The sequence below is a fragment of the Marmota flaviventris genome, chromosome 2 (assembly GCF_047511675.1).
Source record: "Marmota flaviventris isolate mMarFla1 chromosome 2, mMarFla1.hap1, whole genome shotgun sequence".
Taxonomy (NCBI): Eukaryota; Metazoa; Chordata; class Mammalia; order Rodentia; family Sciuridae; genus Marmota; species Marmota flaviventris.
Genome location: NC_092499.1, coordinates 199,194,043 through 199,221,814, shown reverse-complemented (window position 1 = coordinate 199,221,814; position 27,772 = coordinate 199,194,043). Strand labels below are relative to the sequence as shown.

General features: G+C 50.0%; 1 protein-coding gene and 3 long non-coding RNA genes across 7 annotated transcripts; 1 reads left to right on the top strand and 3 right to left on the bottom strand.

Moving 5' to 3' along the window:
- Nucleotides 1–202: 202 nt before the first annotated feature.
- LOC114106984 (uncharacterized) lies at nucleotides 203–10,208 on the bottom strand. 2 transcript variants are annotated; one of them, XR_003585267.3, is made up of 6 exons: nucleotides 3,279–3,690; nucleotides 1,837–2,049; nucleotides 1,224–1,262; nucleotides 791–945; nucleotides 519–657; nucleotides 203–367 (listed from the first exon to the last, which is right to left on the bottom strand). It is a non-coding gene; the product is annotated as an uncharacterized lncRNA (long non-coding RNA). The 2 variants fall into 2 exon arrangements; XR_011706813.1 differs by lacking the exons at nucleotides 203–367; nucleotides 3,279–3,690 and adding an exon at nucleotides 10,118–10,208 and having other exon boundaries at nucleotides 418–657.
- Nucleotides 10,209–11,600: 1,392 nt separating this feature from the next.
- On the bottom strand, nucleotides 11,601–15,523 carry LOC117794900 (uncharacterized). The gene is made up of 2 exons (XR_004618778.2): nucleotides 15,228–15,523; nucleotides 11,601–14,544 (listed from the first exon to the last, which is right to left on the bottom strand). It is a non-coding gene; the product is annotated as an uncharacterized lncRNA (long non-coding RNA).
- A 26-nt stretch (nucleotides 15,524–15,549) lies between these two features.
- On the top strand, nucleotides 15,550–27,557 carry Pcif1 (phosphorylated CTD interacting factor 1). Of its 2 annotated transcripts, none has more exons than XM_027954222.2 (17): nucleotides 15,550–15,872; nucleotides 18,061–18,238; nucleotides 19,542–19,684; nucleotides 19,773–19,897; nucleotides 21,096–21,233; nucleotides 21,429–21,559; nucleotides 21,677–21,831; nucleotides 22,467–22,614; nucleotides 22,692–22,775; nucleotides 23,000–23,099; nucleotides 24,390–24,552; nucleotides 25,248–25,420; nucleotides 25,550–25,636; nucleotides 25,718–25,902; nucleotides 26,552–26,645; nucleotides 26,735–26,910; nucleotides 27,016–27,557. In XM_027954222.2, exons 3-17 carry the CDS (start codon nucleotides 19,561–19,563, stop codon nucleotides 27,263–27,265), a joined length of 2,133 nt encoding a protein of 710 aa, XP_027810023.2. In that variant the 5' UTR covers nucleotides 15,550–15,872; nucleotides 18,061–18,238; nucleotides 19,542–19,560; the 3' UTR covers nucleotides 27,266–27,557. The 2 variants fall into 2 exon arrangements, with proteins under 2 accessions (XP_027810023.2, XP_071465146.1); XM_071609045.1 differs by lacking the exon at nucleotides 15,550–15,872 and adding an exon at nucleotides 16,369–16,491.
- On the bottom strand, nucleotides 20,728–22,472 carry LOC117794899 (uncharacterized). Of its 2 annotated transcripts, none has more exons than XR_004618777.2 (2): nucleotides 22,058–22,472; nucleotides 20,728–21,939 (listed from the first exon to the last, which is right to left on the bottom strand). It is a non-coding gene; the product is annotated as an uncharacterized lncRNA (long non-coding RNA). The 2 variants fall into 2 exon arrangements; XR_011706814.1 differs by having other exon boundaries at nucleotides 20,728–21,422.
- Nucleotides 27,558–27,772: the final 215 nt, after the last annotated feature.

Here is a 27,772-nt window from a genome sequence, read left to right as displayed (position 1 = left end):
TTTGCTCAGTGATGGAATTGGTTTGGAGCCCTGGAATACCCTGGGGAGAAGGCAGGACCTAGAGCACCCTGGGGTTCTTTTCCTCTGCTGCACCTTGTCGGCCTCAGCTCCGTGGACTCCGCACAGCCTGGAGCTGGGCAGGTGGGGGAGAAGGTGTTAGGCAGCGAGCAGAATGACAGACCACCACACTTATGAAGCCAAATTGAAAGGGGAAAAGTCCTTTAATGAGTGTGCCAGGCAAGCGGTTGGGAGCAGGCTAGCGCCTCCCAGAACTCCCAGCTCCTGAATTTTGAAAGTATAGAGTTTATAAAGGCAAAACCCACAAAAACCACAAAGACAGTTGAGCCAGATGTAGGTCAGAAAAGACCTTTTTTTTTTTTTTTTTTTTTTTATATTTATTTTTTAGTTATTGGCGGACATAACATCTTTGTATGTGGTGCTGAGGATCGAACCCAGGCCGCACGCATGGCAGGCGAGCGCACTACCGCTTGAGCCACATCCCAAGCCCCAGAAAAGACCTTGTTGAGACATATTTTGGTAACATGAGAGAATTGTTTTGATTATCCATTTCAGAGTCATTTCTGTTGTACATCAGGGCCTTAGTCAGGGGGTGGGAAGGTCCTACTGTACTGTCAGCACAGATACAGCGTCAGGAGGCTGGAAAGAAGACATTTTAAGCAAGCATAAAATGGAGGCAGGTCAGAGCAAAATGGCATTCCTTTGGTTCTTTTCCATTTCAGAGGTGCCCTGATTCCAGGGACCTGCCCACTAGCCTGCCCCTCTCCATTACCTGGGTTTCTCTTTCTCTCAAAACCATCCTCAGGCCAGCTGCAGTGGTACGCGCCCGTGATCCCAGTGACTCCAAAGGCTGAGGCAGGAGGATTACAAGTTGGAGGCCAGCCTCAGCAACTTATCGAGGCCCTAAGGAATATAGCAAGACCTTGTCTGAAAAATAAAAAATAAAAAGGAGTGGACATGTGGCTCAGTGGTAAAGTCCCTCTGGGTTCAATCCCAGCACCAAACAACAACTGTCCTCAGCCCTCACAGCTCAGAGTGATGTTGGAGGAAGGGCTTTGGTTGTGTCCCTGACCCCAAACTTCTTGGCTTTGAAGGATGACAGACGAGAATCCCCAAATCCCTTCCGCTGAAGAGGGAAAGGAGTATTCCCAGCACTCAGAGGGACTGGGAAGAAATCTTTCCTACATTTTAAGTAAAGTACTCACCGTGGATAGGAATTTGTATTTTGGAGGTGCTTGATCTATCTACAAAGAAAAATTAGGAATTAATTTATGATAAAATGTTCCTAGAAGTCTTTTTTTCAATATTTATTTTTTAGTTCTCAGCGGACACAACATCTTTGTTTGTATGTGGTGCTGAGGATCGAACCCGGGGCTGCACACATGCCAGGCGAGCGCGCTACCGCTTGAGCCACATCCCCAGCCCTCCTAGAAGTCTTAATTGTGTTTATTTTTTTTAAAAATACTGTAATGTTAGACCTGTGTGCAGGAAGTAATTAAGGTACATAATTATTGTAGTTTAAAAGTTGTACATGGTAAAACATTGTTTATTTTTACTGTATGTTTTTACCGAATGATCTATTCCCCCACCCCAAGGCAAGCATGAATAAAATCAGGTTGAATGTAGCCTGTGCATCGCAGTCTCTTAGGATCTGTCCATCTATTTTATTTTACTCAGTACGTCTGTATCTTGGCTGTCCTGTTTGAAGAAAAAGGACAAATAAAACATGGCCAGCGAAAGAAAGAGAGAGAGAGAGAGAGAGAGAAAGAAAGAAAGAAAGAAAGATGCTTTTCTACATCTAGAGTGAGTTCGGCGCACCACTGAGACCCAGGCAGGAAAGCACTAAGTGCTTGGTCCAGACAGACGTGGTTCCAGTCCTGCTTCTTCAAAGCTTTCCGGTAAAGCACCAGATGGTTCGTATTTCGGGTTTTGTTGAGTCCACCACTGCGTCTCGGAAGCCGACTCCAGAGTGTTCAGACAGCAGGCTGCTGGCTGGAGTCCCTGCTCAGCCCTGGTTCACCAGCCCTTGTTCTAGAGGAAATAGAAAAGCCAATCAGTTCTGAGCTTCAGCTTCCACCTCTGTAAACGGGGATGATCTGTCCTGGGGAGCAGTGAGGATTTTTTGTTTTGTTTTGTTTCTTGGTACCATGGATTAAACCCAGGGGCGATTAACACTGAGCCACAACCCCAGCCTTTTTTATATTTTATTGAGAGATAGGGTTTCACTAAGTGCTGAAGGCCTCCCTAAATTGCTGAGGCTGGCTTTGAACTTGCAATCCTCCTGCCTCAACCTCCCAAGCCACTGGGATTGCAGGTGTGAGCTACACACCCAGCTAGAAGTGAGGATTTTATGTGATTAAAGCATATAAAGTGCTAGAACTACTTCATGGTGTACCAGAGGGCCCAATTAACGATTCTGATAATTAGCCTTAGCCAGTTGTTAACAAGCAGAAAGTATTTGGCAAATCCTAATTCACTTACACCTGGTAACATCCTGTAAGTATCATCATCCCCCAGATTCCAGATGAGGCAACTGAGACCAGAGAGGTTAAGTAATCAGCTCAAGTTGGTCTGGCTCCAGAGCCCATGCTCTCAACTATCCACTCTTTGTCTTTTTTTTTTTGTATGGGGGATTGAGCCCAAGGGCACTTAACCACTGAGCAAAATCCACATCCACCCACCCCCCCCACCCCCCCGTTTTTAATGTATTTTATTTTTAGACAGGGTTTTGTAAATTGCTTAGGCCCTCACTAAATTGCTGAGGCTGGCCTTGAACTTGCAATCCTCCTGCCTCAGCCTCCTGGGCCACTGGGATTACAGGTATGTAATCCCACATCCAGCTCTTTCTTGTTTTTTGTTTTTGCTTTGGTTTGTTTTTTGAGGGAGTTTTTGTTGTTGTTGTTGTTAGTTGTAGTTGGACACAATACCTTTATTTATTTTTATGTGGTCCTGAGGATGGAACCCAGGGCCTCGGACGTGCTAGGTGAGCGCTGTACCACTGAGCCGCAACCCCAGCCCCCGAGGGAGTTTTTATTTCTTATTTGGAGACAGCTAAATTGCCCAGACTGACCTGGAATTTGTGATCCTCCTCTCTCAGCCTCCCAAATTCTCCCAAATCGCCGAGATTACAGGTGTGCACCACTACACCCAGCTTCCCCCAACTTCTCTGTTTATTACCCCAGTTACATCGACCCCTGGGGAGAGCTAGTATTGCCCCTGTTCTGCAAGTTGGGAAACTGAGGTGCAGCAGGAAGAAATACCTGGTCCAAGTACGTAAGCACAGGTGACAGTGGCCATAGGATGCCAAGCTGGGTTTCTGCCCAGGATGTCAGCTGGGTCACCTGGCTTGCTTCTCCTGTCTCCAGCTGTGTGTCCTTTGGATCTCCGCCTAGCTTGGAGAAGCTGCATCGGCTCCTCTACCCTCCGACTGTCCCCAACCTCCAGTCCAGCCAAGCTGCTCCTCAGGAAATGGCACCACCCCTGCTGTTCACCCTGCCGGGCCAAGAGCACGCAGCTCATGTGTCTGTGTGGGTCATCCTGGGTGTGCCCAGGACATGTGACAGGGGCTGCAGTCGGAATGAGGGAGAGGCCTGAGGGGGACACATAGCAGCCCAGGAAGAACTTGATTACATCTGTTCCCACAATGTAAACAGCTGGACAGAACAAGCCCCTTGGGGACTGGACAGTTACCAAATAAAGGGGAAATATAAGACTTGGGGGCTGGGGCTCAGCGGTAGAGCGCTCGCCTAGCACGTGCGAGGCCCTGGGTTCAGTCCTCAGCACCACATAAAAATAAATAAAATAAAGATATTGTGTCCAAGTACAACTAAAAAATAAATATTAAAAAAAAAAGATTGGGGCTTTCTAAGTTCAGCCGGGGCAGAACTGTTGGCTGAGTTTCTGTGGCTTCTAAGGCTAGGAGGAGACCTGTCCCTGTGTTCTCCTTTCTCATTTCCTCCTTGAAGACAAGTTCCTTTATCCGGGGACAGAGCTGGCCACCTGGTCCCTGAAGGACTTTCCAGGTTTGAAACTCAAGGACTGTGAGGTTTCTGACAAGGTGCTGCTTCCCGGGCCCTGGGTCATCTGCACTGGTACCTGCCCTCTCGGTCTTGGCCTGAATGTCGACCTGGAGCAGCTCATTTTCCCTCTGAGTTCCTTTTTTCTTGGTTCCACCCATCTTCCCGTTTCTAGGCCTGTGTCAGCTGCTGGTTGACGCTGATTTACTCATGGGGGCCAGTCCTCTCTCTCTGTTCCTCTAAGGAAACCCTCGGTTTCCTTACACTCTGCATGGGTTTTCCAGCCTCAGATTGTTTGGAGAAAGGGGTGGGGCATCTGTAACAGTGCCACCTAGATGGCTGGGTTTCATAAACCAGTTGACATTTCAAAGTGACTGAAGGGAGGAGGTGATAAGTGGTAGGGACTTTTTCGGGGAGAGGGTGCACTGGAGATTGAACCCAGGGTGCTTTACTACTGAGCTACATCCCCAGCCCATTTTATTTTGAGACAAGGCCTCACTAAGCTGCTGAGGCTGGCCTTGAACTTGTGATCCTCCTGTCCCAGCCTCCTGAATTACAGGAATTATAGGCGTTGAGCCACCACACCTGGTGGGACTGTTTCTTTTGATAATAATGTTAGGTCCATCTTTAGCTTAAACTTGTCTCCTTTTTGGAGGGCCTTCCTAAAAGTTGCAAGAAGCAGCCAACACCTTCCAGCACTGACTGTTTCCAAGATGCCCTAATACTACAGTCTCTGGAGTCCCAACATAGCATGTGCATTGGTCTAACAAGGACTGCCCACCCATAGCCGGCAATCAGGACATCACAGCCCTTTGACCTTCCTCCTCTTTTCCATGTTTGAGCAAGCCCTCCCCCACCAGTGTAAAATGCTGTTCCTCTCTGTCTCTCCATCCCAGATCAGAGCACTGCCCTTCACACAGTGAACGTTCAAGTCAAACATTCTTGCCCCTTTTATCCTATGCTTCATTGCAGCAAATCCTGGTGTCTCTAACTCCAAAAGATGTTCCACATCCATATCCTGTCCCCATGAGCACCCACAGGAGTCCAGATCACCGTCCTGTCCTCCTGGGCAACTGGCCTCATCCCCCTCCTCACAGTTCCGACTGTAGGGCTAGTTTCTCTGCATCAACCAAAGCGATCTTTTGAAAAATGCAAGACATAACATTTTTCTACCCTTTTCAAACTCTCCATTGGCTCCCCATGGTGCACAAAATTCAACCTGGATCTCTGGTCGTGACCCCCAAGACATTCTAGGTGACCTAGCTCCTGTCCCCTCCCTCTGTGGCTCCATCTTATCCCGCGGTTCGGAACACACCAGTTTGAGCAGCGTGGGCTTCCCACCAGCTCTTCTGCCAGTGCATCTTCAAACACATACCTGACGTAGATGGCTTCCTCCGTTCACTCAGACCTCTACTCCAATGTCACCCCAATGAGAGGCCCCTGTCCCCTCACTGCCTGTCCTTCTGTCTGCCTAGATATTTATTGATTGTGCTGCCCCACGGGGGTGGGAGGGAGCCTGGCATTCTTACTCCTGGCTGAATGTCCAGTGCCTAGCCGAGTCTGGCACATGGAAGGGCTCCATAAACATTTGTGGAATTCAAGAATGGATGGTTATTATCCTCCACAGACTCTTCAAAAAGAGGAATTTTATGGCAGCCTGTGTGGCCCTGGCCTACTTCCCAGCTGAGCCTCTAAGCTCTCTCTGCTTCCGGTGGCACCATCCATCTCTCTGCGATTCTTCAGGGTTGTCTGGAGTTGGTCTGCAGCCAGGAATGTCATTCTTCCCTAATCTCCCCAGGGGCCTGACCGACCCCTAAGGTCATGGGAAGTGCCCTGTTGCAATCTTAGCTGGCTAGGCAGAAATTGGGACTTTTCTTTCTTCTTTTTCTTCCTTCCTTCTTTTTTTTTTTTGTGGGGGGGGGGAATACCAGGGATTGAACTCAGGGGCACTCAACCACTGAGCCACACCCCAGCCCTATTTTGTATTTTATTAGAGACAGGATTCCACTGAGTTGCTTAGAGCCTCACCATTGCTGAGGCTGGCTTCGAACTCTCGATCCTCCTGCCTCTGCCTCCTGAGCCACTGGAATTACAGGTGTGCGCCACCTTGCCCAGCTTCCTCCCTTCCTTCTTTTTTTATTGTGTGTGTGTGATGGGTCACACTCAGTCTTTTTTATTATATTTTTATCATTAGTTTTCATTTTCAAAACTCAAGTATATTTTTCAGTCCCCAGGCATTTACTTAGATGTGATTTTCTCTGCTCTCTGTAACACAGCCTGTCTGTCTGGATATTTTGCTCAAGTACTGTACATACAGTTTGACTTGGCCTTGAGCTGTCCACTGCAACCAGGCTCAACTGAAGATCCTCCAGAATAATGCTATATTAAGATTTTGCTGAAGCAAGTGTTTTCTTCTAACTCCTTTAGCTGCATAGTGCCCTGAGTAATCATCGTCTGGATTGCATGCTCTTTGGTGGCACTTTTGTTTCTTTTGAATTCTTCTTGCCCAGTCTTTCAGGTACTTGAGATCAGAATCATTTGAAACTTGGCAAATTGCTCGCAAAATCTTTCTGTAGAGCATGGGAACTTGCTGCCTTCTCATGAACTGTTTTAGCATTACGTCAGCATTGCTGGAGGTAACCCAGAAGCAGCCAGCTCCACCATACAAGGCGTTCCACCTGGAGGCTCAGTGCTATTTTTTATTTTGAGGTAGGGTCTCTTTAAGTTGCTCAGGGCCTCGCTAAGTTGTTGAGGCTGGCCTCGAACCTGCAATCCTCCTGCCTCAGCCTCCCCAGTAGCTAGGATTACAGGCGGCATGTACTACCATGCCTGGAGAAGTTGGGACTTTTTCACACAACCCACTTCCAAGCTCCTTCACTTTCCCTTCCAACATGCCCTTCCACCCCCCATACTAGGGATTAAACTCAGGGTCTCACACATGCCAGTTATTTGTTCTACTGTGGAGCTACACCCCAAACCCTCTCATTTTAAAAAAAATTTTTTTGAAATAGGATCTTGCAGAGTAGCCCCAGGTTGGCCTCAAAATTGCATCTTCTTACCTCAGGCTCCCGAGTCTCTGGGATTACAGGAGGGCACCATCATGCCCTGTCAATAAGCTGGCCCATCCTGGGACCACACATGTGCTTTCTTGGAGGGAATCTTGTCTCCCATGCTCCAAACCATTTGTCTCTTGGTGTGGGGGAGACCGCTGGCCGGCTTGAGCTCCCTTTTTAGTGCTGGGGAAGGCAGAGCTTCTGATCGGAGGTTGAACCTCTAGTCCCTTACTCTTCTGCATAGTAACACCTTTTAAAGTAGATAGGTTTTCGTTTTGCATACCTATGCCAAGGTCCCAAACCCCAAGATTCTGATGTGATTGGTCTGAGATAGAGCCAAGACATTGTGTATATTTTTTAAAGTTCTGCAGAGGGCTGGGGATGTGGCTCAAGCGGTAGCGCGCTTGCCTGGCATGCGTGCGGCCCGGGTTTGATCCTCAGCACCACATACAAACAAAGATGTTGTGTCCGCCGAAAAACTAAAAAATAAATATTAAAAAAAAAAAAGTTCTGCAGAAGGGTATAACAAGAAAGATTGACAGCTGGGCCAGGCAGCGTGGTATATGACCATAATCCAATGACTCAGGAGGCTGAGGCAGGAGCATTGCAAGTTTCAGCTAGTCTGGGTAATTTAGTGAGACCCCATCTCAAAGTACAAAAGTGAAAATGAAGGCTGGGGTTGTGGTCAGCGGCAGAGCGCTTGCCTTGCATGTGCGAGACCCTGGGTTTGATCCTCAGCACCACATAAAAATAAATAAATGAATAAAGTACTGTGTCCAACTACAACTAAAAAATAAATATTTTAAAAAAAAAGTAAAAAGGACTGGGATAGCTGGGCACAGTGACACATACCTGAAAATCCTAGCAACTCAGGAGGCTGAGGTAGAAGGATCACAAATTCAAAGCCAGCCTCAGCAACTTAGCAAGGCCCTAAACAACTTAGTGAGCCCCTGTCTCAAAATAAAAAATAAAAAGGTCTGGGGATATAGCTCAGTGGTAGAGCATGTGCTTAGCATATGCCAATCACTAACTAGTACCAAAACAAAAACAAAGCAAAAAACTCCAAAGACTGACAATAATAAGTGAACAAATGTTGAAAAGAACATAGAACAGAGAAATTAGAATGCTCATTCACTGTTGACAGGAATGTAAAATATTAAAACTGTTTGGAAAACAGTTTGGCAGGGTTTTTTGGTTTGTTTGTTTGTTTTTGTGGTGCTGGGAATTGAACCCAGGGCCTTATGCATGCAAGGCAAGCACTCTACTAACTGAGACATATCCCCAGATTCAGTTTGGCAGTTTCTTAAAAGGTTAAAAAATTTACCATTCAGGGACTGGGGTTATGGCTCAGCGATAGATTGCTTGCCTTACACGTGCAAGGCCCTGGGTTTGATCCTCAGAACCACATAAAAATAAATAAATAAATAAAATAAAGGTATTGTATCCAACAACAAAAAATAAATATTTAAAAAAAAATTTTACCATACAGCAAATCCACTCCTAAGTACCTACCCCACTAAGTGAAAAATGTATGTTTATATAAAATACTTGTACATGAATGCTCAGCAGCATTAATCTTGATAGTAAAAAAGTAGATATAAGGGACTGGAGTGGTGGCTCAGTGGCAGAGTGCTTGCCTAGCATGTGTGAGGCACCGGATTCGATCCTCAGTCCCACATATCAATAAATAAAATAAAGGTCCATTGGCAACTAAAAAATTTTTTTAAAAAGTAGACATAATCTAAAAGATTATCAACTGGTAAACAGATAAAATATGATATATCTGTACAATGGAATACAACTCAGCAATAACAAATAAAGAACTGCTGACACAAGCTTTCACATGAATGAATCTCAAGAACATCATGCAAAGCGGTCCAGAAAAGGGAGATTATTATAGAGACAGAATGCAGATTAATGTTCACCTGAGCTGGGGTGTGAATAAGGATGGACTGCAAATGGGTACAAGAGATCCTTCTGGGGTGATGGAAATGTTCTAAAACTGAATTGTGGTCGGGCATGGGTGTATGCCTATAATCCCAGCCACTCAGGAGGCTGAGGCAGGAGGATTGCAAGTTCAAAGCCAGACTAGGAAATGTAGAGAGACCCTCTCTTGAAATAAAAAATAAAAAGGGCTGAGGATGTAGGTCATCCTTAATTGTGGATGGAATATGTGCTTAGTTGTGTGAAGCCCTAGGTTCAATCTTCAGCATCAATAAATAAAAAATAAAGCTGACTGTGGTGACAGTTGTACAACTCTGTAAATTTACTAAAAATCACTGAATTGTATATTAGAAACAGGAGAATCTCATAGTATGTTAAGTTACACCCTAATAAATATATTAAAGATACTTTCCTCCCCTAGTGTTGAGGTCTCTGTGTTAGAAGCCAAGTGTTGAGGAACCCCTTAGCTGGGACCCAATCTCAACTAGATGTCCTCCTCTTCCTCCTCTCTAGGTCAAAGTTTCCTCTGATCTCAGACTTTCAGGAAGCTGCCAGCAGTCGCCGTGTCTTCTTTTTTGGAGAAGTCTGGAATTTAATTCTGTAGACTCTCATGTAAACATCCCGGTCTTGGCCTTTCTGCTCAAAGTAGAAAAACAATGGGTATCCTAGGGAATAGGTGGGAGCATGGAGGAAACAATCCAGGTGTCCTCTGCTCCTGTCCTGATATGATCAACTGCCACCTGGAGATGCTGAGCACTAATTCAGGTCAGGGACTGAATATGGATTCCCAAGGCCCTGGAAAGACCACATTCCCCTGTTGTGCTCAGGTTGACCAGTTCTCCAAACACGTCATTCCCTTCTACACCTCTAGGTAGAGGCCATACCCTTTCCCTTTCCTTGCCTTCCTGGAAAATCCAATTCTATTAGCAAGATTCAGTTCATTGTCAACTCCTCTGAAGCCTCCTTCCTTAAACACCCACTTGCCTGGCTGTCCCTGGGAGCGCTTATCTGCCTGTGGCCGAGGGTTTTTTGTGATCTGCCTCCCCCAATGCTTTGTGGGCTCTGAAGACAAAGGGCCTGTCTTACCTGTTCTCAAGGCTCTCAGACGGGCTCAGTACATATGGGTCTGGCCACGTGAAGCAATGGAGGGAACACACACCATATCAGATGTTCACAGGGCCAGGAAGACCAGAGGAGACGCCCATTCCCCTCATCTATTCTTAGCTTAAACAACTTCTGCCATCTGGTTCCAGAATGGCCAGAGAGCCACTCCCTGTTGCAACCACACTTTGGGCTGGAAGCCTCCCTTCCACAGCTTTCCTGGGGCCAGGCCCACTTGCCTTGGACATTGCCTCAGTGTAATTTCAACCTCAGAGAGTCCTTGATGCGCAACTGCTGCTCTTACTACACTGGCAGAGAACAGGGGGCTAAGATATATGGTATTTTTTTCAATGTATTATTTTTGACATAATGGTATACACATTTAGGGGGCACAATGTGACACCTCAACATACATACACAATGTGTGATGATAAGATGAGGGTAACTGGCATCTCCATCATCCCATTTCTTTTTTTTTTAACTGCATATTTTCTTGTATTTCTAAATATATTGCATTTTAACCAAAATTAAATAGTAAACTTAGTAGCTGTGCGTATTTATGCCTGTAATCCCAGTGGCTTGGGAGGCTGAGACAGGAGGATTGTGAGTTCAAAACCAGCCTCAGCAAAAAGCGAGGCACTAAACAATTTAGTGAGACTCAATTTTGCCTCAAAATAAAATACAAATAGGGGCGGGGATGAGGCTCAGTGGCCAAGTGCCCCTGAATTCAGTCCTGGGTAAAACACACACACACACACACACACACACACAAATAGTAACCTTAGTGAAAATCAATATAATAAATTAGGTTCCATCACCTCACTTCTTTGTGTTGAAACAGTCCAAATCCTTTCTACTGAGCTAGTATGTTTATGTTCTGCTTCAGCATGGAGGCCAGCCTTTGTCCTGAGTTGAGACCGGGGTCCTCACAGGCCCTGGCAGTGAGTTCCTAGCCTGGAATGGCTACATGATTTTTTAGGGACCAGAGTACAATGAAAATGTGAGAACTTTTTTCAAAACTTTGAAGGATTAATATGGTGACGGAAGCCAAGGACACAGCTCAGCAACAGAGCGCCTGTCTAGCCATGTGTGAGGCCCAGGGTTCCATCCCCAGTACTAAAAAAAGAGTGACAGAACATTAAGCACAGGGCCTTTCTAAACCCACGAGGCTGCCCTGGTCCCAGCTGGAGGATCCTGCTTATCTCAGCCACCTAGCCCAGGCCTGCTGTCAGCAAAGCTTCTTGGTCCAGAAACATTGCTGGAGAACTTCAAAGTCCCAAAATCTTTGCTGAAAGCTTCATCCCTATCTTGGGTGTAGAGGATTCCAGCTGGTGACAGAGATCAAACAGGCAGCTCATGCTTTCCTTGGCCTCCCCAAGGACACTGCCTTGGTGTTCCCACCACAGAAACCAGAGCCTGGAATAGAAATGGGGGTACCAGAAAAAAAATCACTCAGACTTCAATTCAGTGTGATTGACACAGGCTGAGCATGATGGCTATAAGGGCACACAAGCCCCAGCTCCCACCCATATGTAGCCCACAGTCTATAGGATAAAGATTGGTCAGATACTTGAGCATGGGGCAGCAGGGGAGCACAGAAGAGCCGAGCTGACTTCGCCAGAGATGGGATATCTTTTAGGGAAAGTTGCCAGTGGAGGTGCCATCTAAGGGCTGACTTGAAGCCTGAGGGAAGAGTGAGAGCACACAGCATATGCCATGGTCCAGGGTCAAGAGAGAACCTGGCACATTGAGGAAAATTGCAAGCAGTTCAAGATGGCTGGGACCAGATCAAGAAGAGATAATTTAAAGGTCTCGACTGTGAATGTAATGAATGTAGTAAATGCTCTGCTATGGTAGCTTTTTATAATTACAGGCCTTGCAAGCCAAGCTAAGGGTTTGGGATTTTGTCCTGCACTGAAGAAACACTCAAGGGCTTTAAGCACAAGGCAACTATGTCAGGTTTGCAATATGACTAGACAGATCCCTGTGGCTGAAGATTGTAATAGACTAAAAGAGGGGCACTGCTGGAAGACCAGCAGACCAGCAGACCTCCCAAACCAAGAGGTATGGGAGGTGCGAGGCTTCAAATTTCCCTTAACAATCAAATAGATAAATGTACAGTGGAAGACAAAACACAGCAATGGAAAGGAACTCACTGTGACTCCCCGTGACAACAGATGAGTACTGCAAGTGCACTGCTCATGAGAAGAAGTCAGCCACAAAGTAACACTCTGTGATTTCATTTATATAAAATTTAAGGAAGGGGTAAAGCTCTAGTTTTTAGGAACAAATGCTCAGATGGTACAATTGCAAAAGCAAGGGATAACTGCCACAAAAGCAGTCAGGCCAGGTGTGATGGTGCACACCTGTAATCCCTGCGGCTCAGGAGGCTGAGGCAGGAGGATCACAAGTTCGAAGCCAGTCTCAGCAATTTAGCAAGGCCCTAGACAACTCAGTGAGACCCTGTTTCTAAACAAAATACGAAAAAAGGGCTGGAGATGGAGTTGAGCGGGTAAACGCCTCCTAGGTTCTATCCCCAGTATGGAGGGGTGGGGGAAGATACATTATTAAGCTTCACACTTTTTTTTTTTTGAGACAGGGTCTCATTATGCTGCCCAGGCTGGTCTTGAATCTGGTGTGCTCAAGTTATCCTCTTGCCTCAGCCTCCCTGGACTATAGGCATGCAAGCATGCCTAGCTCATGTGTGCTTTTTTTTTTAATATTTATTTTTTAGTTTTAGGGGGCCACAATATTTTTTTTAATGTGGTGCTGAGCATCAAACCCAGTGTCTCATGCATGCCAGGCGAGCACTCTACCATTGAACCACGACCCCAGCCCATGTGTGCTATTCTTTTTTAATTCTTTAGTAGAGATGGACACAGTACATTTATTTTTATGTGGTGCTGAGGATCAAACCCAGTGCCTCACACATGCCAGTCGAGTGCTCTACCACTGAGCTACAACCCCCAGATTATGTGTTATTTTTTTTTAATTTTTTTTTAGTTGTAGTTGGACAAAATACCTTTATTTTATTTTTATGTGATGCTGAGGATCGTAGAACCCAGGGCCTTGCACGTGCTAGGAGCGCTCTACCACTGAGCACAACCCCAGCCCCGCCATGTGTGCTATTCTTTTTTTTTTTTTTTTGGCAGTGCTGGGGATTGAACCCAGGGCCTTGTACTTGTGACGCAAGCACTCTACCAACTGATACATGTGCTATTCTTAATAAAAGGTTTAAAAAGGAATGAGGCTCCCTCTTTTTGGGGGTGGGGAATTGAACTCAAGGGCACTTGACCACTAAGCCACATTCCCAGCCCTATCTTGTATTTTATTTAGAGACAAGGTCTCACTGAGTGGCTTAGAGCCTTGCTTTTGCTGAGGCTGACTCTGAACTCGGGATCCTCCTGGCCTCAGCCTCCAGACCCCTGGGATTACATGCATGCTCCACCGTTCCTGGCAGAGGCTCCCTCTAAAGTAGTGGAAAGGAAGATGGAGGGAGAAGGCTGATTTTGACTGTGAAAAATGAATAGAGGGGGGCTGGGGATGTGGCTCAAGCGGTAGCGCGCTCGCCTGGCATGCGTGCAGCCAGGGTTCGATCCTCAGCACCACAAACAAACAAAGATGTTGTGTCTGATGAAAACTAAAAAATAAATATTAAAAAAATTCTATCTTTAAAAAAAATGAATAGAGGAAAGAGATAGGAAATACATCAGAAGGAGAGGCAGATTAAGGTGAAGAGCAAGGACAGGGTCCTGGTAGAGTGCCTGGCAGCATGGACAGGGTCCTGGGTTCAAGCCCCAGGACCACAAAAACCCAGAAATATGAAGAGCAGTGCTGAACACTCTGGTTAGAAGTAACCCGGAAGACACTGAAGTGGTAAGTCCATGGCAGCTGGTGAAGTCAGATGAGTCACCTCCCAGGAGTTGGGACTCCATTCCCCACAGAGAGGCAAGCCAGGGAGGGTTAAGGTTCTGATTCTGAGAATACTACAGTCCTGTTACTTCATGGTTGTTCATCCCTGACCTGCCCTAGCCTCAGTTTCTTCATGGGCAGAGTCTACGCTGTCATTCCTACTCAGAACTCCTGGTAAAACTGGAACAGGCACTCGGGAAGTTTGGTGCCTTGGTTACCAATCAGTATTAATGAGAACAGATATCACTACATGGTTCTTACACTTTAGTGTAAAAATGAACTACTGGTGAGCTTGTATATTTAGGCACTCTTTAGAGTGACTGTAACTCCATGTCTCAGGCAAGGCGTGCCATTTGGTCCTCCGAGGCAGGGTGTGAGATAGAGCCCAGCTGTCTGGCTTCCTAGTCTTCCATCAAAAGGTGAGAGGACAGGACTGCTGCACTGCGGCGCTGATGAAGCTGGCTTGTTCTTGTTTCTGGAGGGCTCGAATCTACATGGAGCTAACATTTATTAAGCACTAAGTGTAAGGTGCTGTGCTGAGTACATCAGCTGCATCACCTCAGGTGACCCTCTCCAACCCCTAAGGAGGTGGGTGAGTTCATCATGTTGTATTGAGGAAGCGAAAGTCGAAAGAGGTTAAATTCTTCAGGTCATGTATCTTGAATCTGAACCCAGACTGCCGAGATGCCTGGTTCTTAGTGGTTTTTTTTTGACAGCCGGCGCCGCCCCAATCTGCAGGCAGCAGCGTCTCGGCATCACGCCGGCGCTCCGGTTCCCTCGGCTCCACACAAGCACTAGTCTAACGGCAGGGGCCAAACCTGCCTCCCAAGCTACGGGCAGTGGGCTCACTCGGCAGGCCAGACGGAAGGGTGCCTATCCCAGGCAGCTCGCCAGCGCCCACCGAAGGCTGGCAGGGGGCGCCCAAAGCTGCCAATCTCTCGCTGGCTCTGAGGCCTCAGCGAGGCTTGCGATCGGGTTTCTGCGGCGCTGGGGACAGTACCCAGGGCCTCGCTCATGCGTGGCCCACGAGCTCTAATGGCCACCGATACGTTGGTGCTGGAAAGCCTCTCCGATGAGTTTAGTATTTAATTTCCTAACTCTCCCAAAGCCGCCTTCATTCTCAGCGCCCCCAAGCACTCTTCCACCGCCCCACGGCTAAGTGTCTTCTACTCCGAGCACTTACAACTCGTGCAGGCGCTAACGGGAGGGTCACTCGCACACAGCCTGGACATGGGGGCAGGGGTGGAACACACTCTGGAACCCTACGCGACGCTGGTCCAGAGAGGGCAAGAGGCTGGCTTGAGGCAGCACAGACCCGCGGAGGCTAGGACCCAGGTGCCCACTACGTTAAGCCTACGTCACCAGGACTCCACCCCCGGGTCGGCGTCTGAGCCCGGGCCCCCAGAAGATTCCAAATCGGCCCCGAGTCCCCTGGTGCGCCCAACTGGGTCCTCTGGACCCTGCAGGTGTACTCTCGGGGGAAACTGAGGCAAGGACGTTGGTGAATTCATTTCTCGCTCTGTTCACAACCCGGGGGGAGCAAAGCTTTTTCCTCTCCTCAAAAACGCTTGGGACAGCAGAGAAGGGAGGAAGGGGAGGGGGTCAGAAACCAGCAAGTTCTAGGGAGCCAGACAGCCCGGCCACACTCAAGATGGCGGCACAGTCGTGGCGAGGTCCCTCAGAGGCGGTACCAGCGCATGCGCAGCGCGGAGTCCCGGCCCGGGACACAAGATGGCGGCAGCGGCGCTGGGGAGGGCGAGGCGGAGGCGGCAAAACGGGAGGTCGAGCAGAACGTGTAGCCGCATCTCTTCAAGTCCGCTCCGGACAGGTAAGAACCCCAGGAAGCCATGGTCTCGCCGCGAGCCGCGCCAGGGTCCGGGAATCCGAAGCCGGGCAGCGGTGGCCTTTCCGGCGCTTTCCGCTCAGGGCTGCCGCTTGCCTGGTCTCTTTCGCCGCCGCCATCTTAGACCCGCGGGTGGGCAGCCGGGCCGGTGGCCGGAGTGAGGAAGGTGGGCCCGGAGAGCGCGGGCGGAGCGGCCTCCAGGGCCCCTCCGCTGCTGCCGCCGCCACCGCCTTTGTGTCGGGCTCCGACTCTGAGTCGCCTCAGCCCGGGGGCGGGAGCGCGCGGCGGGGCGGGGGGCGGAGCCCGGGAGATGGGCCGGCGCGCGCGCGCCAAACAGTCCGCCCCCGCTGGGGTTGGGAGAAGGGCAGGTGCACGCGCGCTGGGCCTCGTCCTGCCCCTCCTTCGCGCGCCCTCGCGCCTGCGTACTTTGCAAGTCCTGTGGCTCCTCTTGTCTGGGCCGGAAAGTTCTGATTGGTACACTGCTGAGATGCTCCCGCCTCGTCTTCCTCCAATCCCGGAATCGGACTCTTCCTTCTAGTGGGTTCCTCGGGTTGCGCAGATACAGTTGTTTGTCCTTAGGCTCCGCTGCGCTTCTTGAACTGCGGTACGCTGAGGGTCGGGAGGCCACCTGCGGAATGAGTACATTACGTTGACAAGGACAGCTTCTCGTGCGGAACCCCTTCTCACGAGGGGTTAGGCTCTGCGCAGAGAGGTTGAGCGGTGCCAGTGTAGAAGCCGGGAAGCGGCAGCAGGGCCTGGAACTGTGTCCGACCCTAAAGCTGGTACTTGTATCAGCAGTAAGGCCACAGACTTGTTGCACCCCAAACTCAGCGAATTTATTAATTCTTAAAATTGTTAATTTTGCGAACCCAAGGACTCAAGTATGTCAAGTAAGCGCTCTGCACCAAGCTGCACCCCCCCCCCCCCTTTAGAGAATTTAAATTGGTAAAGATTTCCAGTGATATAAAGTCATCTAGAGTCCCAGTTCTACCGGAATGTGTGTAAAAATTATAAATTCTCTTGAACCTCCTCTCGCCGTTTCTGGCTCTTAAGATGTGGAGTGAGATAGAGGAATCTGAGGTATTTTCTTTTAAAAGCCCCAAATGATTCTGATGCACAGTTTTGAAAATACTGCAGTGTCCTCATTTGGCCTCAAGCTAAACTGTGCCATCTCATCTAAAAAGTGCATCTACCTGGTGCATCTGTATGACAGGACGTTTCTTGGGAAAAATATTTTTCAATAAAGATGAATGAGATGTGTTATATAATGTGTTTACGTTTTAATTTTTTTAAAGACATTCAGAGAAGTGTGTCTTTCATTCAGTGTGGGTGGCTTGGCCTGGTGCCCTCAGATCTGTGATATGTATGTGTATACGTTTTTTTCTTTGGGCTAAGGATAGTTTATTTGGTGGGTCCCAGTGTGCAAAATGAAATCGTGGGCCCTTTGTTTAAAAATTATTAAAAGCTGGACCAATGGTGTGGCCTGTACTCCCAGCCACAGGGGAGGCTGAGGCAGGAGGATGGCTTGAGGCAAGGAATTCAAGACCAGCATGGGCAACAGAGCAATATGCTGTCTTCAAAGAAAAACGTGTGTATATATACATATAGATACATGATATTTTTTTCTCTTCCTCTTCATGCCCCCACCCCCCTTGGGCAGTACTGGGGATTGGGACACTTTACCACGGAGGTACAGTCACAACCCTTTTTATTTTGAGACAGGGTCTGGCTAAGTTGCCCAGGCTACCTGGAATTTGTGGTCCTCCTGCCTTAGCCTCCGGAGTTGCTAGGATGACAGGCATGCACCACCACATCTGGTTATATAGATTTGAAAAATTCTGGGCTGGTAGAGCCCTTGCCCAACCAAGCTTTGGGTCCTCTTGAACATGGTCCTGGTGCAACCATGCAGGCCAAAAACCTACTCAGTAAACCTATTGGTTGGAAGACTGGACAAATACCATTTTCATCTCCTGAGTTTCCGGATTCCCTGAGGCCAGCCTGGGCAACTTAGAGTCCCCATCTCAAAAAATGTGTATGTGTTAAAAATTCCAGGCTGGGTTTGTCTACTGCCTGCCGTGTCTTAGTCTCCCAACTTGCTCTTTGTCCTTGTCCCTATTGTCCTCTCCCTGCAACATTTTACAGGTCAGTGACTGTCTTTTTGTTTGCTCTCCAGTTGCTGATACAAGGAGTTCCTTGAGCCCCTGTCCACTCCACTGCTGACCAGTTCACCCACCTGTGCTGAGCCTTCCTCTGCTGCAGGCCTTCCCCAATCTCTGTGGGACCTTGTGACGTGGGGGTCAGTCCAGCTGCAGAAGAAAACCCTCTCATGCTAGCATTGCAGACCCCAGAGGGTGAGAGAAAGGGGACCTCATTCAGCCTTGGAACCTATGGGCTCAGTCCCCAAGGAACAGTTCCAAACCCTTTTGTTGTCAAGGCACTCTTTCGTTGTATATATATCCTGTGCCCCTGCATTTTATCTGCCAAACTGTACTGATGAAGTAATCATTGACTTTTCCCTTTCCAAATTAACAAAGATGACTATGACTAAGTGTACAATAAAATCAGTGTCCCAGTGATTGCTATGATGTCGTCAACAGCCAACCAGAGCTCCTGATCAGCATGAGCTAATCAGTGTGGCCACAATGAGTTGGTAAAATTTCAGCATGCAAAGATAATGAATGTTTAAATCTGCTTTTGTGGTCTTATTGTGGGCAATTGTGACATATTGAAAACAACTCCAGCATCAACAATTTGATCTTGGTTGGCCCCCTAGGGATATAACAATCCCTGGCCAGAAACCGATTTGGTCATCAAAGCTTGTGCTGGGTGTACTTTGGGTGGGGCTGGTAGGGAATACAAATTGAAGGAGCTGGCCTCCTTGCTAGTTCTTAATGCTAGTTTTCACTTGGGGATTCTGAAGAATTGAATTAGGTAGTCTTTTTTGGTTGCACTGGTTCTGTTAGCAACAGATTGCTTCCTGCCCTGTAGCGTAAAACGAGTGACCAATTAGATCCCACGCTCCTTCCCCAGCTGTGCTTTGGTTTACTTATATATCTTCTACTGGATGTGAGCGGTAAAAATCCTCTCAAGAGTAGGAGCTCCCATTCTTTCTTGTAGAAATAGCTTCTCAAGGGCAGACACTGTTCTGTCTTGTTTGCCAGTCTTGATTTGTAAATGTTTACAGAATTAATAGAGCTCCTTTTGGGTCCAGGTACTATGTTGAGCTCTGGAGAGAGATACATTGGCATGAATTCCTGTTCCTGGAAGGGTTAAAAATCTATAATGAGGAGATAAATCCAGTTTACACCAAACCATCTGAGTACTCAGCACTGGTGTTCATGGCGCTGGGGAGGGCCCTGACCATCTAGTCTGGGAGGGAGCAGTTGAGGAAGGTTTGTTGGAGGATGTGAGCCTAGGGGCAAGCCAGGCAGAGAATGAGGGGAAGGTTGTTTTGGGCAGGGGAGCAGCAGAAGGGCACCCAATTTATAGTTGAGGGAACTGCAGCCTAGGTCCCAAGGCTCCTTCTGAAGTACCATACTGGCCTTCCAGAGCAGGACTGGGTTAGATTTCAGCGCATCTGCCGGTGGTCACCAGGGCACTTGGTTGTAATTGGAGGGTGAGATGGAGCTGACTCTTTGGTCCTCTGTGTGGCAGGTCCCGTGTGGGTGCTGAGATGGCCAATGAGAATCACGGCAGCCCCCGGGAAGAAGCATCTCTGCTGAGTCACTCCCCAGGCACCTCCACCCAGAGCCAGCCCTGCTCTCCAAAGCCAGTCCGCCTGGTACAGGACCTCCCAGGTACTGGCAGGGGCAGTGGTGGGCAGTGGGGTAGAAAGGGTCCTCCGAGGGCAGCCATGACCTTGGTGGGTTCTGCGCTTGTTTGCAGAGGAGTTGGTGCATGCGGGCTGGGAGAAGTGCTGGAGCCGGAGGGAGAACCGTCCCTACTACTTCAACCGATTCACCAACCAGTCCTTGTGGGAGATGCCCGTGCTGGGCCAGCATGATGTGATTGTGAGTGCCAGCCTAGCCCAGGGGTCTCAACAGCCTCTGGCACATGGGTCGTCTTCCCCAAGCGTACTCTGAACATCTCTTAGTGCCCAGCCCTGTGCTGACACCAGCAGACACAGTGTTAAGACAGATACAGTCCCTGCCTTCCTGGAGCCTACATTCAAATAGGGCAGACAGACAAACAGATGATTATCATAGAGTAGCACAGTGAAGTTCGGCTACCTGTTGGGCACTGTGCCAGGGAGACAGGTGTGAGAAAGATAGACATGCCGTCTCCCCACAGTTCACTAGAGTGGAGCCATAGGATTACAGGTGCAGATATGTGTGAAGTATGGTGTGAAGAATACAGCAGGGCGGGTTAGGGGTGTTTGCCTAGCATGTGCAAGGCCCTGGGTGTGATCCCCAGCACCACCCAAAGGAAAAAAACCAGACAGCAGGGATCCTGACTTGGTCTGGGGAAGGGGAAGGTACAGGAAGCACTGCTCTGAGAATCAGCATTTAAGGTGAAGTTAACTAAGTGAAAGTGTAAGAGGAGAGAAGAGTGTTCTAAGAACTTGAATGTCAGAGTGCTGAGGAAGGGCAGGGAGAGGCTGTCTGGGGGGAGTATGGGCTTAGGGTTCCTCAGCTGGAGCAGCTTTTATTAGATACAAGCAAGCCACCTGGCATCTCCATTTTATAGATGAAGAAGCTGAGGTTCAGAGGGACCAAATGGCCTGATGCCTCACAGCTAGCAGTAGGCAGAGCAGGAACTCACTTTGCTGTGATTTCAGGACCACATGCTCACATACCACACATACTTTTGGTGTCATCAAAGGAGGTCCACTCACAGGGTCTTGATCTTTTGAATATGAACATTTCTGAGTCTCTTTTATTCCTTTCATTCTTAAGAAAAATAAAATAATGTACCAAGCACCGATCTCATGCTGTATGTTGGACTCGCTGATTCACGTAGTAATCTCCAGTGTGAGGTGGGGCTCTGTGTGGCCATTTGGAAGGTGAGGAAATTAGGAAGGGAAGTAGCTCACCCAAGGCCACACAGTTCCGGGTAGCGGGCCGGAGCAGAGCCCGGTGTTCTCCGCCAGCATCCCAGCCTCCGTGTTCTCCGCTGAGTAGAGCAGGGCGGGAGGGCATGAGAGTCCGAAGTACTAGGGCTCCGAAGCACCTGGCCCTGGTTGCAACTCTGCTGGTCTCCCTCCACCAGTCGGACCCTTTGGGGCTGAATGCGACCCCACTGCCCCAAGATTCAAGCTTGGTGGAAACCCCCCCGCCTGAGAACAAGCCCAGAAAGCGGCAGCTCTCGGAAGAGCAGCCAAGCGGCAATGGTGTGAAGAAGCCCAAGGTGAGTGTCCGGGGCTCTCAGGACCTGGCTGGTAAGTGACCAACTCAGGCAGGCAGCCAACAGGCTCCCTGCAAGAGTTGGGCTTAGGCAGGCTGGTCAGGAGGGGGGCCCAGGACACAGCTCACCAGATACGCAGTGTTGGAGCCTGGTTGCTAAGTCTTCTGATCCAGTCCCTTTGTCTCTCTTTTGCTGTAGATTGAAATTCCTGTGACACCCACAGGCCAGTCAGTGCCCAGCTCCCCCAGTGTCCCAGGAACTCCAACGCTGAAGATTTGGGGTGCATCCCCTGAAGATAAACAGCAAGCAGCTCTCCTTCGACCCACTGAGTGAGTCCCTGCTAATTGGCTTGGGGGTGCCCATTGCTAACGGTCAGCTTGCCGGGACTTTGGGGGATATGGTGGCAGCAAGCAGAGCATCTTCATTGCTTCTGTGTGTGCCCCAAGGGTGTACTGGGACCTGGACATCCAGACCAACGCTGTCATCAAGCACCGAGGGCCTTCTGACGTGCTGCCACCGCACCCTGAAGTGGAGCAGTTCCGCTCCCAGCTCATCCTGAAGCTGCGGCAGCACTATCGGGAGCTGTGCCAGCAGCGAGAGGGTAATCCTGGGCCCCAGTCCCCTGGTTTCCAGTCACTCTTAGCAAGAGCCAGGGCTTTGCCATCTGGTCTTAGGGATGGTGAGGGGAGCTTGATGGTCAGAGCGTGCGCTGTGGAGCGGACAGACCTGTTGGCTCCTGGTTCCACTACTTCTGATTCTAAGCTCAGCTCTCAACACTGCACATGTGGTTCCCTTACTTGTAAGGAGGGAGTAGAAGCAGTGCTTACCTACAGGGTGGCTGGAGCTTTCTGTTTGCCAGGCACTGTCAACTCTTCACATACCTGAAAAAGAACATAAAAAGAATACCTGTATCTCACAAGTGTCAAAACCAGTGAGTGAAATGACCAAGTGTCCTATTAGTGAACTGCAGTTTTTAACTTTTACATAAATAAACCTGCTTGACTTTGCTGAAATGTAGGTCCTTCTCTTCCCTTTAACCCTATGTGACACTTATTGACATAACCATAAACTAGCGATTCTCAGAATATATTTTGGAAAATGAAATCTAGAAAATAAACTTCTGAAGTAACAGGGCCCAGGTCTTGTTTACTGACCAGTGTGGTGCCTCTTGTGTGCCCACCCCAAAGTGGAACCTGTTGACTAAATCCAGAGCCTCAGCAGCTCTCTGTCCCTCAGGTATTGAGCCTCCACGGGAGTCTTTCAACCGCTGGATGCTGGAGCGCAAGGTGGTGGACAAAGGATCTGACCCCCTGTTGCCGAGCAACTGTGAACCAGTTGTGTCACCTTCCATGTTTCGTGAAATCATGAATGACATTCCCATCAGGTACATCTCTGCAGCTGCACCGCTCAGTGCTGCCCAGTCATGTAGAAGGGCTCTAATTCTGTCCCCCTCTAACCCAGGTTATCCCGAATCAAGTTCCGGGAGGAAGCCAAGCGCCTGCTCTTTAAATACGCAGAGGCTGCCAGGCGGCTCATTGAGTCCAGGTGAGGCCGTCACTGCACCACACAGGATGGGTCTGTGGGCAGAGTGGAGGTCTCAGGCCAGTTGGCCTGTGCTCACACAGGCAGACAAGGGCTGGGAAGTGAGCCTGGGGGCTGATGCCCTGGACACCAGCGACGTGGAATTGGGAGGGGAGGGTGGCGCAGATACCCGAATGGCTGGGCCCTACACCCAGCTGAGCCTGCTTTCTCTCATCCTTGACTGGCAGGAGCGCATCCCCTGACAGCAGGAAGGTGGTCAAGTGGAACGTGGAAGATACTTTTAGCTGGCTTCGGAAAGACCACTCGGCCTCCAAGGAGGACTACATGGTGAGTGGACCCCAGGGTGAGGCCACTGGGAAGGCTCTCTGGCCACTTCCCTCCAGGAAACTCACTCTGCCTACCCAGGCTGGCAGGGCTCCTGTGGCAGCCTGTCCCGTGCAGTACCGCAGACCTTGACATTACCAGTCCCCAGACTCACGACTGTGGAGGCGTCTGTCTAGGCTCCTGGCTTTCTCCCCAAAGGACATCCCTCATCCCTTCCCTTCTTTTTTTTTTTTTTTTTGGTACTGGGGAGTGAACCCAGGGGCCTTAACCAGTGAGCCACACTCCCTGCCCTTTTTACTTTTTATTTTGAGACAGGGTCTCACTAAGTTGCTTAGGGCCTCACTCAATTGCTGAGGCTGGATCTGAATTTGCAGTCCTCCTGCCTCAGGCTCCCGAGCTGCTGGGATTACAGGCGTGCGCCACCAAGCCCAGCTCCCTTAACATTCTTAACAGAACCTTAGGCTTGGCCACACACATATGGCTGCCTTTCCAACTTAATGAATGTTCAACATCTCCCAAGTAGATTTTTGGAAACAGATTGACAAACTGCTTTTCCTTGTGTGTGTTTATATTACAGTTAAAAGCTACCATCAGATTCAACTCCCTGCTCTTAATGTGTCCAGAACCATTCTGTTTTCTGGCCAAAACCTTTCACTTCTTAAGCCTCTCCACCAGCACTAGCAATGGGCTTTCTTTTCAGGACCATTTTTCACAAGAGACAAGGTTTCGCACTTCACGATAGTAACTGTGTACTTGACACGTAGAGAGTGACAAAGGTAGGTGTACTCACTAGCTGGAGTGACTCATTTTCACTCTGCAGTTTCACAGGCGTGATTCAGCAAAATTACAAATGCCTGCAGTCATCCTTGCAAGTAGCTGAAAGCTCAACTTCTAAATCCACACCAACCAAGCTCCTTGTTTTGTAATCACTGTGCCCTGATAGATGGAGCACAGATGCTGTGAGCTGGGACCACTGCCTGGCTGGTCTGTTCCCCTTGTAGTCATCATGGGGAACCCAACAGAAACTGCTGGCATTTGTTGGACACTTGTTGTATCCCAGGGGCCTGGTTACATTTAATGTTCAAACTGCCCTGTTAGGTATTTTGTGTTCCTTTGACCATTGAGGAGTAATATTCAGAGAACCTGAGGGATTTGTCTAAGGGACACAGCTAGTAAGTAGTGAAGCCAGTTTCAAAGCAAGGACTGCTGGAATTCAAGAGCCCTGCAGTTACTTGCCAGCCCCACTGAGGCCCTTTGGCCCCCACAAGTGTCTTGATCAGGAGTTTTCTCCAGGACCGCCTGGAACACCTGCGGAGGCAGTGTGGCCCCCATGTCTCAGCAGCAGCCAAGGACTCCGTGGAAGGCATCTGCAGTAAGATCTATCACATCTCCCTGGAGTATGTCAAGCGGATCCGAGAGAAGCATCTTGCCATCCTCAAGGAAAATAACATCTCAGGTAGGGGCGAAGTAGTGGGGAGCCTCTGTGATGCCACCAACTGTGTCCCACACCCTGACTGAAGGAACAAATAAGGCTGAGCCTCAAGGCCAAGGACAGGCTTGGGGGAGTGCATTTCTCCCCACAGTGTTTGGGGAGGGCCTACTGTGCCCTTTGGCTAGGAGCTCTCAGCACTCCTTGGGGAAATGCGGAGATATGATGAGAAAGGCCAGTAAGCAGTGAGGTGGACTGGATTTCTATCCACTCTCTGCAGGCCTCACTTTTCCCAGACTGAGGCATATTACCTGACCATAGGATCTTGAATACTCACATGCAGCCCAAATAAGCCACCTGGACCCCAGGGGTCCCCAAATAAGGTAGTATAACTATTATGTTGAAGGCAGAGTGATTCTCAAACCCGTGCCCAGCAGCAAGACCTTCGTCCCAAGCCTACTTGCACACTAGGCCCCAAGGCATGCCGAGTGGGGTCTGCATCAGTAGCTATATCCACAGCACATGGACACAGGCCACCGGTTTATTCCTCTGCCAACTGGTAGCTTTTAAAAATGTTTTTGGTTCCCTGTTACTGAAACTGAGCCACAATTAATTGATCCATGGATTGAAACTTCTCTCCCTCGGTGTAAAGTGCTTGGTCACATAGTAGATGCAGAGGCCATGGGGGAAGGACAGCCCCTCACTGCTCTCCCTGCCCACAGAGGAGGCGGAGGCCTCCGAGGTGGAGCCCCGCCTGGTGTACTGCTACCCAGTGAGGCTGGCTGTGTCCGCACCCCCCATGCCCAGTGTGGAGATGCACATGGAGAACAATGTGGTCTGCATCCGGTATAAGGGAGAGATGGTCAAGGTCAGCCGCAACTACTTCAGCAAGCTGGTAAGAGCCGAGGGAGAAGGGCCCTAGCTGATGGCATGAGTTGGGGCCTGGGATCTTAACCAAGTCCTCAGGAGGCGGCTAGTGACCAGGGTATGGGCCACTGCTGAAGTCAGCGCCTTGGTCTTGCAGTGGCTCCTTTACCGCTATAGCTGCATTGACGACTCCGCCTTCGAGAGGTTCCTGCCCAGGGTCTGGTGTCTTCTCCGACGGTACCAGGTACAGGCTTGGGGTCCCAGCGGGAAGGCTCTTGGGGGAGGAGGGAGGCTGAGCCCAACACTCACTGAAGCCACTCTACAGATGATGTTTGGTGTGGGCCTCTACGAGGGGACTGGCCTGCAGGGATCACTGCCCGTACACGTCTTTGAGGCTCTTCACCGACTATTCGGCGTCAGCTTCGAGTGCTTTGCCTCACCCCTCAACTGCTACTTCCGCCAGTACTGTTCCGCCTTTCCTGACACAGATGGCTACTTTGGCTCCCGCGGGTGAGAGCCCGGGGTGGTTGGGCCCCTTCTGCCCATGCCTAGGAAGCAGGCCGCCAGAGCATGGGGCCCACCTTGGCCCGCTGCTTCCTAATGTCTTAGGGCTTTGGAGTCAAGCAGCCTTGGAGGCAGTCCTTGCCTTCATCACTTACCAGCTGTGAGACCCTGGACAGGTGGCTTAACTTAACTCTGATAGCCTCAGCTTTTCGGGCTCTGTGGGCAGGCATGTGAATGCCCTGATCTGGTCTGGGGGGCTTCTGGGTGAATTAGCTACATGGAGGGCAGCTCTGAGCAGTGTCCACCTCAGAGCCCTCACAGGTAAATTCACGGGGTGGGATGAGCACTGATGAAAGAACACAGCTGTGTTCAGGGGGAAGAAGTGGCCACAAGAGCAAGAGGCCACAGCTCAGTAGCCAGGGAGCCTTGGGTATGCCCTGTGCTGTGGCAACCGCAACTCAGCACAGGTGCTTCTCTAGTGTGGAGCACATGGCACCACAACATGCCTGAGCCTCTGTCCTCTCACCCATTCAGTGTACAGGGTCATGCCTTGTCCCAAGATACACGAAGGGCAAGTGTTAGCCTCTGGCCTGCCTATGGGGTATGGGGGTGACAGGTAGGTCCGATGGGACTGAGTGTTCACCTCTGGCCCTAGGCCTTGCTTGGACTTTGCCCCGCTGAGCGGTTCTTTTGAGGCCAACCCTCCATTCTGCGAGGAGCTCATGGATGCCATGGTCTCTCACTTCGAGGTGGGTGTGTCACCCTGCTGGGGGAGAGGCAGAATTGCCAGCCACCTGGAGGGCAGCCTCTGATGTCCACCCTGTTCTTCCTCCCACAGAAACTGCTGGAGAGCTCACCAGAGCCCCTGTCCTTCATTGTGTTTATCCCTGAGTGGCGGGAACCCCCCACACCAGCGCTCACCCGCATGGAGCAGAGCCACTTCAAACGCCACCAGCTGGTCCTGCCCGCCTTTGAGCATGAGTACCGCAGTGGCTCCCAGCACATCTGCAAGAAGTGGGTGCCCCGGGGGAAAGCAGGGCCAGGAGGGATGGCTGGCCAGGCCAGGCTCATCTGGCCTAGGCAAGCCCCACCCTGAGCAGCTGCCCACCTTGTCCACAGGGAGGAGATGCACTACAAGGCCCTGCACAACACGGCTGTGCTGTTCCTGCAGAACGACCCTGGCTTTGCCAAGTGGGGGCCGACGCCTGAGCGGCTGCAGGAGCTAAACGCAGCCTATCGGCAGTCAGGCCGCAACCATGGCTCCAGTTCCTCCTCCTCCTCCTCCTCCTCCTCCTCCTCCTCCTCCGAGGCCAAGGACCGGGACTCAGGCCGCGAGCAAGGCCCTAGCCGCGAGCCTCACCCCACTTAACACACCCTGCAGGGAGGAGGAGCCCCAGGGGTGCTGGTATGGACTGCTGGGACATGGGCCTCTGGAGGCTGAGCAGATTCCAGGGCCCGCCCCTGGGGTGGCAGCAGGACTTGGGCTGCCAATGACATAGGAATCTTGTGGCTCTGCCAGGGCTCCCCCTCCCTGCCCATCCCCACTGCCTGCCTCAGACTCACTCCAAGTCCCTTGTAAATAGGCCCAATGCCCCCCTCACGCTGCCCCTGTTGGCGCCTTGTTTCATTTGTAAAAGGAAATACAGACACACACACACACACCCCGCCCCCGAACTTGTGAGGGTCTTGAGGACAGAGAAGGCTGAGAACCTGGAGCTACTTCTGGGACCAATTCCCTTTCATACCCAGGCTCACCTTCTCATGACCCCTGGGCCTTTACACCCCATCAAGGGATACAACTGGTCCCTGGTGGTGTCCACCTTGCATAACAGGTTGGAAGAACCCAGAGCCTGCACTGTTTAGCTCCAAACTCCAT

What these genes read in the sequence shown, in the direction of transcription:
- Pcif1 (XM_027954222.2), top strand. Translation starts at nt 19,561, where the DNA reads ATGGCCAATGAGAATCACGGCAGCCCCCGGGAAGAAGCATCTCTGCTG. An exon ending in CCTGGTACAGGACCTCCCAG is followed by an intron (nt 19,685 to 19,772) that starts GTACTGGCAGGG and finishes GCTTGTTTGCAG; the next exon opens with AGGAGTTGGTGCATGCGGGC. An exon ending in ATGGTGTGAAGAAGCCCAAG is followed by an intron (nt 21,234 to 21,428) that starts GTGAGTGTCCGG and finishes CTTTTGCTGTAG; the next exon opens with ATTGAAATTCCTGTGACACC.